The 19,902-nt window shown below is 39.4% G+C and overlaps 1 protein-coding gene across 2 annotated transcripts in view; it reads left to right on the top strand.

The window, feature by feature from the left end:
* helz (helicase with zinc finger) overlaps positions 1-19,902 on the top strand; it is a 42,765-nt gene that overhangs the window by 844 nt on the left and 22,019 nt on the right. The window contains exons 1-17 of one of the 2 annotated variants that reach the window (XM_047579478.1): positions 4,014-4,062; positions 4,580-4,825; positions 5,411-5,447; positions 5,813-5,937; positions 6,775-6,831; positions 7,134-7,182; positions 7,937-8,012; positions 8,592-8,790; positions 9,210-9,317; positions 9,493-9,634; positions 10,307-10,462; positions 10,661-10,931; positions 12,915-13,041; positions 13,175-13,387; positions 14,406-14,536; positions 16,667-16,846; positions 18,865-18,966. In XM_047579478.1, the coding sequence (XP_047435434.1) occupies positions 4,598-4,825; positions 5,411-5,447; positions 5,813-5,937; positions 6,775-6,831; positions 7,134-7,182; positions 7,937-8,012; positions 8,592-8,790; positions 9,210-9,317; positions 9,493-9,634; positions 10,307-10,462; positions 10,661-10,931; positions 12,915-13,041; positions 13,175-13,387; positions 14,406-14,536; positions 16,667-16,846; positions 18,865-18,966 (2,201 nt within the window). In that variant the 5' untranslated portion in view covers positions 4,014-4,062; positions 4,580-4,597. Of the gene's footprint in view, positions 1-4,013; positions 4,063-4,579; positions 4,826-5,410; positions 5,448-5,812; positions 5,938-6,774; positions 6,832-7,133; positions 7,183-7,936; positions 8,013-8,591; positions 8,791-9,209; positions 9,318-9,492; positions 9,635-10,306; positions 10,463-10,660; positions 10,932-12,914; positions 13,042-13,174; positions 13,388-14,405; positions 14,537-16,666; positions 16,847-18,864; positions 18,967-19,902 lie in introns of those variants that run through there. The other variant, XM_047579477.1, reaches the window with a different exon arrangement.

Raw genomic sequence — 19,902 nt, 5'->3', positions numbered from 1 at the left:
AAAAATAAAGACAGGTGACCAGCCACTATATCCCGCCAAACTATTTGTTGTTGCTCCAGTGAAGTGGCTGGCTTGCAAGTAGCAACACTGGATCATGGCTATGCGTACAGTTACAAATAGGTCTGAAGTAACCTAATTTAAATAGTAGTTACTGTGTCAATGTCAGCCTTTAAACCCAGTCCAGTCAACTTTCATTTTTGCTAAGTAGATTTTGATAATTTCATGCTGCATTTTAATGCTGTTGAAATCATCCATTATGAGTATCTGCTGCTGTGCTAATATTGTCATGACTGGGTTTATTGTAAAGCACATATTTCAGGTAAACATTTGACTCCAAACATACAGGAATTACAGCTTCCAGCAGGCGCTTAAACCTGTCTTTTGGTAACCGGACCTGAGCGATATTGTTTAAGATGCTATACATGATATTACTGTACAGTTCTGCAATCTTGGTCAAATGCCAGTGTAAATAGCATGAAATGCTAACATTGCTGGGGATAGTAACACACAGTCCCATAGAGCAAGCATACTCTCACAGGCTAATCATAAAGTGCAGTGCTGTTTCTTATATGCATGTTTTCATTTTTAGAGGAAGTGAACTTATTTGGCAGTTCACTTTTTTTTTTTCTTCTTGAAACATTGACATTATGGAGAACAGCAGCGCTGTGATGTTTTGTCATAGACTTGCATTTAGTTTCTAGGAGAAGTAGATGGGGATGGATGTCATGTCTTTAGCTACATTGTCTGCCAGGGAAAATTAATATATACATTACATTTAATGTAAGTGCATGTCTGAAAAACATTTTAAATCCTACACACTGGCATTGACTTCAACTTTAGTCTGTGTCTTGTGCAACCAACGTATACGTGCATTAGCCAAATAATTTTTCTGCATATTGTGGACCTAAGAGATGAGAATAACAGGCTACATTAGAAGTGCCAGCTGTTACAGGTGTTTAAGAAGTGTCTTTTCTCCCTTATTCTCCAGCCCATTGTCCATATTACAAAATAATACATATTATTTACCAAAATATACCACTATCATTTGTTTGATATTTTCATCATCCTTTGCTGTGGACTGTGCAATGAATATAATGAAGATATCATGGTTGTTTACAGTATTCTTTTCAAGGACCAACTCTTATTTTGAGGCAGTCATTATAAAATGCTGAATTCCAGGCTGTGGTAAATGCTTGGATGGAAATTCAGCATCAGCTAATTGTTGTGGAATTTTAATTAGCAACTAGAAAGTTTGTTTTGCCAGACATTTTTGCACACAATAACTAACTATAATGACGCTTTTGGGGCAGCTCTTTGGTGATAAAGATGCTTTGTCAGTCACGTTGATATACATTGCAGTGCCAATGATGAAACCAGTGAGGTGGAAATAAGACCAGTAGTTACTAGGCATTTCTCCAAGGTTGAGCATTTAAGGCTGTAGTGATCTCCAACAGGTCACGATGTACCTTCTCTATCCAAATCTGAGCTTGTTGGTGTGAAGGAGGTCACATTGCCTCATGTAAATTAGCCTGTGGTTCCGTTTCACGTGCTTTTGCCTTGCAGGAAAAAAAGGCAAGTTACTGAAAATTACTGTTTTGCATCATTATGCATTTTATTTTATTTTTTTTTTCCCCTGGGGGTGTGCTTTCAGTTTATGATAACGGTTTTGCAGTGTGCAAAATACTGTTGCCCATTAACTCTTGTCTCTCTCTATTAATTTTATCATAATCATGCTCATATTTAGTTTAAAAAAACTCAAAATATTTCTGAGCTAATAGACAACCTTTCATTTACACTACTCAACTAAACAGAAACAGTATCAAGACTTTTCAGGTTATTTTCATCTGGAACCTTGCTAAGTGTTGTAAAAAAAAAAAAAGCTGATAAAATATATTTTGAAATAGCTCCATCAACTGTTTTATGTTGTCCAGAAGTTTTAGTCAAAGGCCCTAAACCTAAACACCCCAGCTAACTGGGTAAAAAGTCAATCACATGATTTTCTTTTTTTTTTTTCTCCCAACAAACTTAAAGTCGTCTCTTGTGCTTGTTACATCCCAACGTACAGAATAGTAGCTGGATGTATCTTCCCATTGCCATCTACCCACACATGCAGCCTCGTCCTTCAACCAAGGATGGTTCATTCTTACTCCTGAATTCTTTAATGGTTTCTGCTTTATTTTAAAGAAAATCAGTTGCAGTCCAGGGAATGCTACTGTTCCCACACAGCCTGATCTTCGCTGTGTAAACTTGTAATTCGCTAGTGATGAAGCTGGAAATCATGTTGTATGTCTAACATATCACCCCAGTTTTCTTCTAGTAGTAGTGACCCACTTATCTTACTGAGTGTTACCTTACTCTTATAGTCCTATATAAAGACTATTTAGTGCGCTATGTTGAGGCAAGTCATACCATTGTGTTGGTACAGTTAAATAATCACTTAATCCCAAATTGGCTGGGGATCTTATTCAGATTGAATAATTGTTTTTGAAGTCGTTGACATGTCAGATAAAAGTCACATAAACCAACAGAGAGGGGTCATTATCAGGCCTATCTTTATTTTTATAGTTTTTGTGGCGGACACTAGACACTTGGAATATTCCAGAATAATACAGACTACTTCACGTCAAGCTTGTGCAGGTTTCAACTCTCCCAGCAGTGAAAGCAGAGGTATTTACCAGTGTAACTTTCCTTTCCTTTGTAAATATAGTGCGCTTAACAGTTTCTCAGAACCTAACGTCCTCATTCTTCACTTACTGTACCTGGTTGCCAAAATTCACTATACAACAATGTCTGTAGGCTCTGGCTGAGTTGTGTTTTATCTGAGAGCTATTGGTTGGATCACAGGTTTTGCTCGACAGAATTCCCAAGTTAAACAAGAAGGTCTGTACCGAATGTTGAGTATACATACCATTGCACCCCCTTTTGTTATGTATCTGTTGTTATCTCAGTGCATAAATAGGTGTGTGTAATTCACAAGTTATTCTCAAATTAATTTTGAAATTAATTTGAAATTTTCTTTTTGAAAATATGTTCTTGTACATGGAAAGATGAAAAGATGTCTTTCTGTAATTCCATGGCACTTTTTGCTTTTGACTTAAAATCTATATTATTATTAGGGTTTGATGAATGAAGTGTTGCTTCAGCTGTGTCTTGGTGACATGTATAACTGAGAGGGCAAAATAACCACTGCACCAGGGACAGAAATGGTGTGGAATCCTTTCTCAGTTTCTCAGATTTCCCCTTTTCTCAAAATGTCTAACTCTCACTGTACTGTCATTAAATATAGTAATTAGAATTTATTTATAACTTAATTCCCTATAAATTCAACAGGCACTTTGAGTGTGCTTTTGTAAAGGAATGCAAAAAATAGTCAAAGGTCTGCCATCCTCATTAAAGTTCCAATAGGAAAGGAAAGGTGAAACTAACAACTATAAAGATGGGTTTCCCCAATATACAGTATAAAACACAGTATCTAGCATGTGTGCATACCTTTGTTTTGAATATATCTTAATATTTTAATACATTAAAATGTGAAAGAAAGGTCTGGTTGGTCTCAGCCACAAAGTCATTTTAAGTCAGTTTATAGGTGAAGTGTTGACCATGGAGGCATAAGTAGTTGACACGTCACACATTTTGTTCTGCTTGGCTTCACAGATTGTTTTTTTTTTCCCCCATGACATGTCATCATGTCCTCAACTGTTGTCTCTTATCCAGATCTTTGTTGGGGAGACAGCAAAGCAACATAGCTAAGTAGCCCTGATTTTTCGTCCCCTCCTACTTTTCCTAAGAGATCTAAAGTAATTTGTCGGCTATGAGATGGATTGGAAATAATTCATCTGGTGTAGTCTGGCTCCCTGTGATCTCCTCAGTGGAACACACGTAGAATACCTCATTATAGAAGCATCCTGGTCCCTGGGTAAATGGGAGCTTTTGGTTTTTATTATGTTTGCAAAGATTTCTAAAACATGTTTTCACTTTATCGCTACTGTCACAGTGTCGCCTGGTGGGCAAACAGACTTTTTTCCATGTAAAAGTAGATCAACAACTGAAAGAAAGTGAAAGGTAAATATTTCTGAATATGTTATGGATTCACAGTAGTGTGTGTAAAATCATGTGCACTGACAAATATTCAGTGATGATGTCAGAAGTGGGGCCTCTGAACATGGTTAACAAGAAACACTTCTGATAAACCATTTGTGTTAAAACTTTGTGATATTTCATTCAACTAAAAAAATAAATACAATTCCTAGAATGCAAAATCGTTTTCCTCTGCTGTCTTGTGAAGAACACTAGGGCTTGCAGTGAAAGACAGTTCAGGACAGCGTAAGCTTTTACTGTCCTTAGAGTCTCCTGCATCTGAGAGCTTTGCCAGTCAAACCACTGCTGTGTTTAAACTTACTGTATGTGACAGAAATGCATCATTAGAAAAGCTATTATCCTCATCCGTATTGAGAACATTGTAGACCTGCTGAGTTGTTGTGGGGTTGGCACTTTATTTGGGCAGAAAAGGAACATTCATTCTATTTCCTAACGCTGTTGTTGAAAGGATGTGTTGGTGATTGTGCTCTTCTGCTTATAGACGTTTTGTCCCTGAGTCATGGCGGACAGGAGAGCGGAGAAGTCATGTGAAGAAGCCAGCAGATCGTTAGCTAGACGGGAGTACGAGGCGGCAGTCAACCACAGCACGGATGCCCTGGTGGTCCTTGCACCCCAAGCCCCATCCTCAAGTGCCCCTGTCCTGTCGAGCCCTCCATCCCACGTCGCCACTGCCGGACCCCTCCGCAGCAGAGCACTGCTTTACCGAATTGCTGCTTTTCTACAGCTGGTAAGGACAGTTGCTGCCCAAGTGTTGCTTCTCTGGCAAGCATGTATCCTATAATCTAAAACAATCATTTTTTCCGTCTTCTCCTCTTGCTTTGAGGCCGCAAATTCCTTCCATTTTTCACTTTACCCGTCAGTCACAGTTGTGCCAGTGTGTGGAATAGTTACTCATCAAATGTGAATTTGCTTGACGTTTTGCGAAAAGCGAGAGATATGTCATCCTTTGTCATCTCTGATATCGAGCAAGAGCTCTAAACGGTAATATCACCAAATAAAATGTAATTTACTCAAATATCTGAATAATACATTCTGAAACTCTGGGTAAATTATCACAAAGTGAAGGTTGGAATTGAGAATAATAAACTCTCCGTGCTACTTTTGCGTTATCTTTCCAGCACACTAAAATTACACCAGTTACAAAAGCCCTGAGATTATGGAAACTGTTTAAGTCCTATAATGATAGTGTGAGAGACTGTGAGGCAAAGATAGCCATTCTTGGAGCTTATGTGAGGTTCTAACCCTTAAGCACAATGTATTCACATTTGTTATTGTTCTAACATTTCTCCACTTTTTCTTCTTCCTAAAACAGAAAAACTATGATGAAGCAGATGAGGACTGTAAACATGGTAAGTAGCAGTTCAGTTTTGTAGCATCTGCTGTTTTTTTTCTCCACTAGACTTTTGATATGCTTTTACATACTTTGCAGATGTCTGTCTGTTTGCCTCAGTTTTTAAGTATATAGTATGTGATGTCTAGAGTGCCTCTGTTTTGTTATCAAAGTGTACAGTCGGTGATATCTGGGGTCAAATATTATCCTTCAGTATGACCACATTCCTACTTGAAAAGGAGGAAAACTTGGCAAAAATCTTATTCACACATTCATTTAATTTTTCACAATTCTCGTGTCTTTTGTTATTTCATTCTCCCAATGTATGGTTCTGATCTAATTAAATATGTTTTCTCTTTCCATTACCTCTTCCTCCTGTCCTAGTACTGGCGGAGGAAATTGCCAGGGGAGATGGCTCACTACAGGCGAGCTTACGCTCCATGCTGTTGGATGGTAGCCTGCAGGAGGTGGCCAACATCCTCTCTAAAGCCCTGTATGGAGAGCCAATGGTATGTTACATGTGCATCATGCACACTATATCCATAAAGATGGTACACTGGAAAACCTAAATCAACTCTATTTTGGCTAAGCGTGCACACATAAAAATTCACTTTCTATAGATAACCCTCCCGATCATAAACACATAGAGTAGTGGGCAGCTACGCAAGCAGCGTCAGCAGTAATTATATGTTGAGACTAGAACAATATGTTTGTTAGTGGCAGATTTTTAGTTTTACTTTACCGGTGTTTCAGGGACAGTGCATCGTTTCAATATACTATGAACGTGTCGGTTAACACCAACACATTCTTTGTTTTGCAGTTGCCTGTTTGCCAGATGTTAGTTTAGCCATTACAGCAGCACTAAACCAACGGGCTCAAACTAAAGACAATATAAAGCAGAAATGTGTAAAACCAGTACCAAGCATCACAAAACACAATTCAAACCTTATGTTACAGCTTTCTTCATGTTTGTGTCATTGTGTTAATTAAACATGATAGTTTGAGGAAAAATACACAAATTCGTCATTAGTCTTGAGTGGTGAAATGCCATCATTAATACCCACAGAGTGCTGCCCCAACATTCACCATATTTTGGATATGGTGTCACATAAAGTCACTTGTGTAATGCATTCTTTGACTCATAGAAGTTACATAATGAGGGAACATGGAGCCTTTGAACATCATATTTATTTCTGCACATTCTCATTGCTGTTTTAGAGTTGCAAATACTGAGACTTTTATTCTGCATATTACAATGATAATGTAAAATTATAAATGTAAATATCCATAGGAATAGAACATCAATTGCTGCATGCTGTAACAAAAACCATTTGTCTCCCTCACAGAATGGCATTGTTGCAAAAGATCTGACCAGATTAAAAATGCTCTTCTCTGAAATAGAGGTAAATGCATCTAGTTTGCTCTTTTGTTCATGTCTTTTGGTGTTTGTCAGTTTGCAGATGATGGTTTAATGCTTGCAAGCAAGAATCCCAAAGATAACTGCAGATTCCAATACTAACTCAATTATTTTTTGTGTTTTGTTTGTAAATTTGTTTTTCTTCATCATTTGTAAATTAATTGCTTGTTTGCTGCAATAAGCACAATAGCTCAACTGTTTGGATGCTACAAAGTTACCAGTTGACGCAATGGTAATAATCTTCTGCACCCACTAATAACTCCCCTATTGCACCCTTCTCTCTGTTAGGCTATAAACAGGGAGATGCCGCCAGAATACACAGATGATCAGGATGAAGGTGAGCAGATCTGTACTATGACTTACTTCAGCATGTTAAAAAAAGAAACTATAATGTGCTCTGTGCCAAAAAACTACATGTATTTAATTACAGTAGACATGATTTATATTAACAGAGTTAATTCAGCCAGTTGGCGTCTTGAACACATTCTAAATATGATACCAGCAGGCTAATGCCAAGCTCCTGATGTTTTTGGAGGCTTTGGCTTAGTGTCCTATAGAGATCGACCGATATGGATTTTTTTAGGGCCGATATTTTTTTTAATCATCAGCCTTGGGCAATGAACCAATACATGCTGCCGATTTTTCTGAGACGATATTTGGAGCCACTGCTTTTCTTAATCTATATTGCTATTCTCCCTTTATTAACATAATAAAAATGACACAATGATAACAAATGTTAAAAGTCTCAATTTAACCAATAGCATAAACATTTATTGAATGCATACAAAATAAACAGGTAGAGGTAGAGCACAAGAATGTTCCAGCTGCATGCACCCTGTTAGTGGGGCAGGGGCGATGTATGGGCTGCACGGTCCGCAGGGTCTGCAGGGCCTCCAGCAGCACAGAGATGCCTGTGGATGCATCTCTCTGCAAATCTTGCCAGGAAAAAAAAAAATATATATATATGTATCGGCGAATGTGTCCGCATATTGGCTGGTGCGACTTTTACCAGTAAAAAAACATCACATGTCGGGCCGATATATTGATCAATCTCACGTGTTATATTGACCACTTGCCTTGTGTATTGACAGAAATCCAAGATGGCTGGCAGTTCCGGCCCCCTCCCAGAGGAGTCACCAGCAGTGAGGAGTACACACTCTGCAAAAGGTAATACAAACCTTCTAGTAATTTGCAGGTGCACTCAGCAAAGATTTTTTCACACATTATAGTGCAGAGCAAAATTAATCTGCCATGTTCATTATTGTAGGATACATAACAAGGTGACTAATGTAGCTGTCAGAAAGTAATGAGTGCAGTAGTAGTTACCGCTTCGTTTTATATGTCACTCTTTTCACACTGAGGTAATCGTTTTACAAACACTAGTACATGCCCCTTCTGCCTACAGCCACTTCTGTGAACATCTTCAGATTTTGTGGTTCACCACCAGATAGAGTTTATTGGTCTGCTCTCAGGACTTATGTTCCTGGTTGTGAAAAATGTCACTTCTTACTATATTTTGATTATGGTAAATAAAGTGAGGTCTATGGCTTATGTACAGCTGCTGTAATACACACTGCTGTAATGTTGGTCTGTTACACCATATTGTACTGCATATGTACCGAGATGCACGTAATTTAGAATTGTACCAAACAAATCCAGATAATTCTCAATGGGAACTTGTAACTGATTAAATAGCTGCTTGTTTTTAGCACTTTGACTTCAGCACGCCGTTTACCGCTCCTGTAGGTACTTGGAGCAGGGTCTGTGTCGATATGGGGCGCAGTGTACATCAGCCCACTCGCAAGAGGAGCTGATGGAGTGGCAGAAGCGCTATGCGTCACGCCTCATCCGCCTCAAACAGCAGCAGGAGAGCAAACACTTCACAGAAAACTACATGGAGACCCTAATAGAGAAGTGGATGAACTCCCTCTCCCCAGAGAAAGTGGTGAGTGGGTTTGTGGACCATGCAACCTCAAATGTGACTCAGTAGGTAGAAAAGAACAAAATCACTGTCCCAAAGTTGGGGTTCTTTTCCCAGTTGGGACACAGAATAATGTGTACTGGTTAGTGAGTTTATTGAAATCCAAAAGTTTCTAGCATTATTGATTGTCCTCCATGTAAACTCCAGCGAGAAGTGTTTGTTGAGACAAACTCTAAATGCCTTTACATTGGTTTTGTTTTTTAACTACTAGACCAGTTGGGCACTCATGCTGCTGTAGTAGTAGAGATAAACAGTATGTGCTCCAACATTTTGCTTTCATGAGAATTCCACTTCCATACATTATGATTGTTCTAAGTGAAACTGCAGGAGCTAACTGACCTCAAAGTCTTTTTCCGACTAAGTGTGGATATTTTGTCTTCTAGCTAAGTGACAGTTTAGAAGGAGTGAACGTAGAGACCAGCTCCAGCCTCTCGGTTACCGTCACCACCAAAAAATCTGCCCACTCCTGGATCTTCTCCTTGTTGTGCAAGGTAGGGTGAAGTGTTCAATCTTGTCTTGGTCTAACCAGATCACCTGTCCGTTTGGCACAGGACAATTAGACCATTGTTTTACTACACACCTGTCAGTGCTGCTTTGGTCTGTGTATTAATCACCTTTTAATTTTGTGAAAGATCTAATTATGTTCCCATTGCTCTCTTTTACTAGCCTCCTAGAAAGCTGTATCGCATTGCTCTGCTCTATGATGCCCACCGGCCACACTTCTTCATCACAGGCGTGTCAGCTGCAGAGCGGTTCCAAGCCGTTCCTAAAGGCTGCCAGGAGTGGACAGCAGGAGAGGAGACATCAGGTACAGCACATAAGCACAGTATATTCACAAGGAATGGATTTTTTTGGTGTATTTAACTTTTTTCAGTTATACATATGCTTAACATTTATCTTATTTTCATTTATCTTTTTCATAACCATAATGACATATTTTACCCATTTCATACTTTTCTCTTGTGATGCCATTCAGCAAATGTTGACTTTTTGTTCAGCATCTGTCCTACGGAGTCTTTGTTGAGTTTTTGTCTGTGTGAGACACAGTGAAAAATCCCACGCACTGAACACAAAGTAGCAATCAGAGAAAACTCACTGTTATATTTCAAATACTTAAGCTACAGTCTTGTTTTATTAAGGTTGAAGAGCCAGTGACTCTTCTTTGTAACAGTGCTAGTGGCTCTCTGCCTAATGAATTCCCACCCTTCTAACATTTGAGTTGAAGCCTTTTCCCTGTCATTCATGACAGTGATGAATTGTTGCAGCCCTAGTTTGCGCTTTTGCCAAACTTTGCACCCAGTTATTACTTGGGGTTTGGCAATACACAATAAATTTGATTTCACATTAAAGTATTTTTGCGTAAATTCTTTTGCTTTCACAAACAAGTGGAATTCACTTCACACGGTGTTCTTAGGTTTTGTCATTTTAATTGATTTTGCAAGTTTAAACGCATTTACATGAAACTTTGCTATTCTGACAGTGGCAGCAGACAATGGCCTGGACCACTGTGTCTACAAGGTGGCAGTGGGCTTCAGCACAGAGATCTTCGGCACCTTCCGACAGACCATAGTTTTTGACTTTGGCTCAGAACCTGTGCTGATGCAGCGGATCATGGTGGATGCTGCCTCTATTGAAGGTATGATTGGAACACGTTGATCTGTCAGGGGCATTTGAAATGGAGTTGTATGTTTTAATTCTTATGGATCACTATTAAAATGTAGATTTCAGCATTTTAAAAACATATATACACATAAAGTGTGCAGATCAAAACTGGTCAAACAAGCAGTAACAGCGACGAATGTTTTCATTCATTATCGCGTTCTTTGCTCTCCAGACCTAGAACACCTAATGGCAGCCAGGCAGCAGCTTTTGATGACTGCAAAGCGCTGGGACTCTTCCTGCAAGACCATTGTTGAGTTCAGTCCCAATGAGACGATGGCTGAACTGGAGCGCAGCCTCCTTTCCCGCTATCAGATACCTCTGTCAGCAGATCAGCTCTTCACCCAGTCAGTCCTGGACAAGACCCTGACCAAAGACAACTACCAGGCCCGGCTGCATGACCTGCTCTACATAGAGGAGATCGCACAATATAAAGAAGTCAGCAAGTGAGTATAGAAATGTTCTGGGTTTCTTCTTAATCTAGGTTCTTCATTTTGAGTTTAACAACACAAAAAACATCCACAAAACCCATTTGCATATAATTGTGAAAATGTAACATTTGTATAATTGAATTGAATTTCATGCAGCCTTTGTGTACAGCCAGCTGGGAGTTCTAAAACATTCTTTATTGTTATTATCCTTCAGCGCAACAAAATTAAATGTGTACTATCTGAATAGTACAACAATAAATAGCATAAAAGATACTCATTCACAGCGCCACCAGTATCCTCAAGCATAAAAAGAATAAACTACTGTGTCATTTAAAATGAATTGGCAGCATTCATTATTCGCTTGGCCCACGGGTAAAAGCTGTTTTCAAGTCTGTTTAGTTTAGATGAATTCAGTTTGAATTTAATATATATATGTATTATAAAAATCATCAATGAAATATTCATATTTCATTGATGATTTTTACAATACATTTTGAGACATGTTGTCTCTGGTTGCGTGATGTGAGTTTGTGTTTTTTATCCACCACAAGGTGTCAGACTTGGCTGGAGAGTGTGTTTCACCAGAGCCATTTAATGATGTGTGAGAAGTGAAAGAAAACCAAGCTGTTTTCTTCCTTTAGAATGAATACCGATTTTAGTTTTCTTTTTAAAACCTTCTGTGCCACTTGTTTAACTAAGCTTCCTGCTTCACACAATTGCTGAAATAACTACATGAGAATTACCCTTAGCAACTGTATTTTATATCTTTGCTTCTTTATATAATATCTAAAGAATTGGGTCATGTATCTTTTTCTGTTATTACCTGCTGTGTCAAAAATTCTTTTAATCTGGACAATTTCCAGTCCCTATATAAATAATCTCTGGTTCATCAATGTCCTGCCAGCTTTCACTACTTTTCATGGCTGATCCAATTTGGGTTTCCATTTCTGTCACAATAATTCATTTCAGACAATAGTCACTTCTGGTTTTGTGAGTATGACGTCGACCTTATTGCCACTTGTGAATCAGGAGGACTAGAGACATGAACTGAGTTTCTTGCCGTCTGATTCTCTGTAAAAGTTTTCTCTTTGAGTTTTAGCCAAAAAGCTGATGATTGACACATTTCATCACCAATATTTCTAACTATTTCATCATTTCAGATCATACACTACAGGCAATTTGAAACAATCTAGAATGAAATTAATATTTTTCCCGGAAGTGCTTCGGTTTCCCACCAAATATCTGTTTACGTAACCTCTGTGCCGGTAATGTCACGTTGTCTGCAGTAAAGGAGAGATTTACCTGTGTCTAAGTCAAGAGAGAACACATTGTTATAATAATAATAATACATTTTATTTAAGAAGCCCCTTTCAAGTCACCCAAGGACAGTTTACAGAAAGGAAGAGAATATTACAGTAGATGGACCAATAAGCACAAAGAAACAGCCTTCAAACATCGAAATACAAGAAACATACAATAAGCAACATTCAAGCGGTAACAGACAGACAATGTGCATCAATAAAACAGCAGGATTAATGAAAGCATGAATTGTGTAGATGATACTAGTTGGGTCAGGGTGAATCCTTGATTCTGATTGGCTGCAGGGTGTACATTAAAAAGTGATAATGGACACTCATAAAGACGTTCCAGTCATATTACCCGATGACAGTTCTAAATGATTGCACTGGCTCAAACGTGGCAACAGAAACACAGAACATACGTTATTTCACAGTTTATTTATCACAACGGTTTCCCTGGCAACGCCTGCGGACGGGAGATGTTAAATAGTCCACTCAGCCGCTTCTTGTGAAAAACTTATGATGCTTCGCGTCGGATGGTTCACTCCTCCGCGTCGTCCATTCATTTCTGATAATGGACACCTCGCCTCCCTTACTTAACGATAATTTATCAGCGTCACGCTATTATTCCTTATACTGACTTATAAGTTGAGAATAGATGTCTTCAAATGCATAACTAATGTCCACGTTTGCCTCCTAGGTTTAACATCAAGGTGAACCTGCAGCTGGTTACTAGCTTTATGCTGACAGGCATCTCTGTTGGAGCCAAGTATGCCCAGAATGGACAGCTCTTTGCACGTTTCAAACTCACTGAAACACTTTCTGAGGTAACTTGATTTGGTGCAGTAGCAGTCGCTGTGCACACATTGGCACATTGCTTTCTGCCTTTGGTACTTGGAGCCCAACGGTACCTGATGGCTAGGAAACTATACTGAACTATGTTTTTTTTCCATACATCAGGATACACTGGCTGGGCGGCTTGTGATGACCAAGGTGAACTCAGTACTGCTGCTGCCACTGGGCCGTGAGTGCATCAGCAGCAAGCCACCTCCTGGGGTCAAAGAGCGTGTTTATGAGGCTGTCATTGAGGAGAAGACTAAGGATTACATCTTCCTAAGGATCTGCAAGGACTGCTGTGAGGAACTGGGGCTGCTGCCTGACAGAGAATTACAGGTATATCCACACTGATGGCATGTGGGGTGAAATAATGGCGAAGAGGTCCAGTAGGAGCATTTCTTTGCATGAATTAGTAAACATCGGACTCCGAGAAAGTATGAATAGTTCACCTGTTAGTGTTTTCACAAAAGGCTGCAGAGGTATCCAGAAAAACCTGCGTCCTTGAGTGCAGATGTAATTGTTTGTGAATGACTCTGCCTTCAGCTACTACAGCTCGATATGTCTCTCCACTCTAGTCTGACATTGGCATGGAAAACACGTCGTTTTAGGTTCTTATTCCACACAACCCTGATGTTTCATACTTCTCCCATTCTTTCATATCTCAGGCTTTCTCTTGTCCTGTATTTGTCTGTATTTGTCTCTCTCTTTTGCTTCGTCTTTATTCTCCACCTCCATACTTAATGTTTAAACTTTCTTCTTTAAACCAATCATTTTTTTTCCTCTATCCCTCAGATTTACACACCAGCCCCAAAGCATCAAATATTTTACAGTATTCCTGTTATTAGACTTGGTCTGTCTTCAGATAACAAGGCCGTCTAGCAGTGAAAAACAATCTGAGTGATTCTGTGCCAGTGCACAGCACAGTGAAATACATTTTGATGGGTTTTTTGTAGTGAAACATGAACGTATCAAATGTGACAATTGTTGTGGCATTTTTAGATGCATTTTTACACACATTTGAAAGTATATCCACTGCTCAGTTTAATTTGCTGCAGGTGGACTTATGAGTGTTGTAGGTCTAGGTCTCGCTCAAAAAAGCATTAACACAATGGGATGCATATACTTTTGGTTTTGAGGGTACATGAATATATATATATATAATATACACATGTGAGTTCACATTTAAAATCTGTCACATGTAATGCTTGGCATATTTTACATATCATGAGCTTTGTCACATGTGACAAAGAAAAACATCTTATTCCTAGTTTTGTAATGAGTTCCATTGTATTGCTTGGCCTGTGTGAATATAGGCCATTCGATTATTAAGCTGTTTGTGTGGACTCTGCGTCAGGTGGAGCTCCAGTTCCAGCTGAACAGACTGCCACTCTGTGAGATGCATTATGCCCTGGATCGCATCAAAGATAATACCATCCTTTTCCCTGATGTTAGCCTTGTCCCCACCATCCCCTGGAGCCCCAACAGGTGTGTATTCCACCATGTACACCATCACACACACACATGCTTAGGTTTTCTGCAGAAATTTACTCAGACATATGTGTTTTAGAACAAAGTAAAAACAGTTTTTCTGCGCACATGAATAATTGTTCAGATGCATTGTCAGTTCATATATTTTTAATAGTGACGGGAAATGTTTGCACCCAAGATGCACACACATTTATGCTTAGTAAACACAACTAATCCTACACAGGTTTATCATACAGATACTTCCTTAATATATGCACATCATATTAGCTTGACAAATACCCCTTCAGAAGGGGCACCACATCAATTCCAGAGCTGACTGAAAATCCCTCCCCTTGCTGAACTCATTGACCATTTGGAAATGTTTGCAGGTCCCTTCAGCTTAAGATATCTGTCTCTGAAGTTGGGCAGGTATGGGAAGTGAGGCAGTAATCTTTATTGACAAGAGCCAGAGTCAAATATAATCCCCTGTGGGTGTCTTGGTGGCTGCTTTATCTGGGCTCCAGAATAGGATTCATGGATACTTTTTGTAACTCGACTAATTGGAATTTGGATAAGTGAGGGTGTCGGGTTAAGTAGGGACCAAGGAGTGAATTTAGCTTAAGATCATCATTTCTTTATCGTGGTTGATTGAGTTTTAACATGAGCACACTCATAGTGTTGGTAACCACAAACAATTCAAAAGTATACTTTGTGGTTTAAAGCCTAGTGGTTGATAACATTAAAATATGGATTTTATGGATCACAATTAAAAGTTAAATGTTTGGGTGTGAAATGTGAAATTGTTATCTTAACACTGTCTTCATTCTTCCATATCTTTTACCTCACTAGTTAAGATGATGGTGTATAGAGCTAAGGTGCATATTTCATCTATAATGGAGAGTGCATTGCAGTTAAGGAATAAAAATGTGTGTAAAATAACTTGCAAATATTTAATTGCAGCTGTACCACGATTAATTGTGCCTTATAAATTGACCAAATATGTTATAACCTAGCGCCTTGTTTTGATCGAGTACATCATTTTTTCCCACGATGAGTTAATAATGTAATAATGCGTAACTGTTCCTCTTACGCCAGTGAGTGACTGAGGTTTGGTGACACCCAAACCAAACATGTAAGGGCAAGTTACAGTTTGTATGAAGGAGTTTAAGCTTTCCAAAGCTCCTAATGGATCTCATCCATCCATCTCAGTTATAAACGCACACACACACTCACTCACTTATCTCTCAGGCCCCCAACTATGTCTCGGTCGGTGTTCAGTCAATTGGTGTTGGTGGATTCACAACTTTAGAAGATGCAGCCTTCATAATGAGGACTCTGATGTGTAGAGACAAACAGACGCAGACACACGCACACACACGCTAAATGCACAATAACTCACACTTTCACACGTATGTGCGCAAAATCGCATTCATGAAACACTCCCTCCTTACCACATACACAGGCCTCTTCTCAATAAACACTGCTCCCTTAAAGGTTATATTATTTTCTTAGCCATGCCGTTGAACGTTTATGTGGAGATGCATTAACACCCCTTCTGCACCTTCTCTGCTGTGAATATTTGTGTGTTAAAGCAAACATGTGAGACTCACATTATTCTGAGTTTTCCCTACCAACAGCCATGTCAGCATGACTTTTATAATGCAACTAATGTTACACATACAATTGACTTAACTGACAAATAAAAGTGTGGAACATAAATGTATCCTGCTTGCACTCAAAGCTTGACCATAGTCGGATATGGGTGCGTTGTTTAGATTTCTGAATAACTAATGTGTAAGGCTATAGAGAAGAATGTATACACTAACGAGCTGACTAAAATGATGGCTCTGTCTCTTCTTAACCACTTTCTACCTCTGTGTTTTCCATTTCCTGTCTTTCATTCTTCTACTATATCTGGTTGACTGATATCTCCAGCCACCATACAACTTATCCCACAACTATCAGTTTGTTTGCGCGTGCATATATTGTTATCCTGTGTAAAATTTAGTCTTTCCGTCCACTCACGTTATTGAGATTACCAGGCTGTTGCTAATGTTCAAAGTTATTCCTTGTTCATGAGTATGTATATCCAATGACTACTTAGAAATCCAAAGTTTTAAAATGTCCCCACGCTCCCTCCGCCTTTAGGCAGTGGGACGAGCAGCTGGATCCCCGTCTGAATGCCAAGCAGAAAGAAGCCATTCTTGCCATCACCACACCCATCTCTATTCACCTTCCTCCGATCCTCATCATTGGGCCCTATGGTACCGGCAAGACCTTCACCCTGGCACAGGCTGTCAAGCACATCCTCCGCCAGGACAACAGCAGGTGACAACTGAAAACTTTTTGAGCTTCGTTGGCAACTAGAAAGTGAATTTGCATTTTGTTGTATTTTCTTGCCTTGCTCTATAACCCCTGTAATAATGTTACACTCTGACCATCTTACATTTGAGCCAGTTCTGAAATGTAGCTCAAAACAAAACATTGTCATAATAATATATGTTATTTATGTTTTTTTTAGTTTTAGAATGAGCAGTAACTAAACTTGAACTGATAGCTGTTAGCACTTTTTTTGTTTCAGCACTTTAAAGGTGTGAAAAAAATGTCTTGACATGTTAATGGGTGTGAGAGTAAGTGCTGGCACTTTCCATACCTGTCAAGTAACTGTAGCATTATTGGTGAGCAGCAAGCCTGTCTTTTTGGTTGTAATTTGTGTTGCATTTGAATTGCACTGCATTATGTTTTGCAGTGTTTCAACATTTTATCTAATCTCACTGACAAGTATTTATTGATGTGGGTTCATAGCTTGTACAGTGTGTGCTGTGACAGGATTTATGCTACAGGTTTCCATTTTAAATTCATGGTTGCAAAAATTGCATGTCTTTGTGCCACTATAGGCTAAGTTAAGCTTACCAGTTGGAGTAACACAAGTGGCTTGTTTCACACACTGCTAAATGAGCTTCACACCACATCCACACACCTTCAAAACAAGGAGCCATCTCATTAGTGTGCTCCTCGCTGCCTTCTTGTCAATAATTCCATCCCAACTGTGCCCAAAGACGAAGGCTCGTAGGGGAGCGTTTGATCTATAGTTGGTGCAACCAAATACCCAGCTAATATTATCCATCTATTCTGCTTTGATTAAAGTGTCATACACTGTTGTGTATGGGATAGATTTGCCCTAAACAAAAAGGGAAAAAAAAAGAGGTATGGCAATGAAGACTTCTGTGGACGACGGTGAAATTTTAAACAACAACAAGATATCACAACCTCCCCCTAAGAACCTCTAGAAAGGGGGTTCTAGATAGGAGTGTGTGCATCATGTTAGCATGAGTCATAAATCAATCAGATGTTAAGGTAGGTCAATCAAAGAATGTCATAGTGATGGTAGGGTTGCTGGCCTGTGCAGTGCCTCACTATAAAGTAAGTTTACAAAATGTCCATGTGCCATCACTCAGGGGCAACGTGTCCTAGTCATTAGGATGAATTTGTGCCATTTGTTGTTAATGCACATGGTTAGTTTCATTTCCAAAAATGAAGTCCACCCAATACATAATTTGATCAATCGAGCTATGTCATGTCAGTGGCCCACGCGGTATTGTATAACAATAAAACATGGCAAAAGTTTCTTCCATTGCCATTTTTCATCATTAGCGAGCTCCCTCACTGTGTGCACATGCCCACAGGAAATTCTGCACTTTCTCCAGTTAGAAGCAGTACGATGTTGCGCAGCACATAAATGGTTCCCTGGTCTTTATGAAAAATGAATGCAATATCTCGGACAGTGTCCCCTAACAGAAGCTAACATTTTGTTTTTTAATAAGGGAAAACAGGGTGTGTGTATGTAATCTTAAAGAAAAAGGGCATTTGGAAAATGTGCAGCAATGTAATATTCATTCCTCATTTCACTCTGAATGCGTTTACTATTCTATGCTCAGAATGAATTATAGATATTTTAAAAGCCAAGACAAGGGGGAGTGACCCCTCTGGCTTCCAGCTCCTCACACTGTTAAAACAGAGAAGAAGACAGGACCTGGTCAGTCATGGTTTTCCTATGAGTAGTGAGGCGACTTCTGTCCATTTTGACAAGTCCAGCAGGAAAGTTGAAAAAAGTAATCAAAGCATTCAGCCCAACAGAATGGTTTGGTCATCTTGGTATTAGAAATGGTGTGTAATTCTTCTAGTTTAAGACTTTTATTTGTCACCAAACCTTATAATAAAGAAACATTTCCCACACTTGCCTGTGGCAAGTTTTTTTGATAAAATCATGGGTTTTAGACCTCAGTCACTGTGTACTGCAGAAACTGGTATTTCATGCCTGCTGTATTTTTTCTTTGTCTCTGCAGGGTCCTGATTTGCACCCATTCCAACAGTGCGGCTGACCTTTACATTAAGGACTACCTTCATCCTTATGTTGAAGCGGGCAATCCACACGCCAGACCTCTCAGGTACAGACATCTGGCTAAACAACACACTGCCAAAACATGTTTCATTCAAATGTGATCAATGCTCTTCATGTACTGTCCTGTTAAGTGAAACGCCACATGCATGAGTATATATTTTAAGGCATTTGTATGAGATGGTGCTCTTGGAACATGTGATCTCAGTACAGTTTTACTACCATGCAGAGATTTACTCAAATGACATAATTTGTGTTCAGTGGTTGTGGCTTATCTGTCAGCATAGACCAGCTGGAGAGAATTACTGTATAAACTTATCAATTGTGTATCAACTGGATAATCATTATGAGAAAGCTTGCAGTCAGAATAACACATACATACGAGACAGAGATTGTTGAGTGGCTCTGCCCCCCCCCTCTGTGACCTTTTCTGACTTTGGGGACGAGACCTCAAACTCTCTGGATATTTAAAGTAACAAGTACAGACACAGATACCAAGAACATCTCTGCATCAGTGAATTCTTATCACGTTTTAGCAGCGTTTAGTGTTTTAGCATGTTCACGTAACAAAACCGTTTTTCCAGGGTATTCATTGGTGTCGTGTCGAGAACTTTGCCCTTAAGGTCGATCCGTTGCAAAACTGCATCTAGATGTAGAACGGCTGTAGTTCATATCTCAGGCCTATGCGTGGCACTGTTTCTGCTGCAGAACTTAGCCAAAAAAAAGAAGAAGAGGCGGCGGCGCATGCACATCAGCAGTGCGTAATGCTTTCTAGCTCATCGTAGTGGTGAAGCAATGGTAGATATTGCCCTAGCCTCCCAACAAGAGTCAATATCTGATGCAGCACCATCACAAGCCTGTAGTCCGGCTTTGATGTTCTTGTTGCTGTGCGACGTAGGGGGCTAGAGGGGTGAGGTGATGACATCATCGTGTTCGTATTAAGGTGTCCACATGAATGAAAAAAGGAAACCGCACAGGCTCTGTA

This window comes from Mugil cephalus, chromosome 2, assembly GCF_022458985.1.
Source record: "Mugil cephalus isolate CIBA_MC_2020 chromosome 2, CIBA_Mcephalus_1.1, whole genome shotgun sequence".
Lineage (NCBI taxonomy): Eukaryota > Metazoa > Chordata > Actinopteri > Mugiliformes > Mugilidae > Mugil > Mugil cephalus.
This window is presented reverse-complemented; position numbering and strand designations above follow the sequence as displayed.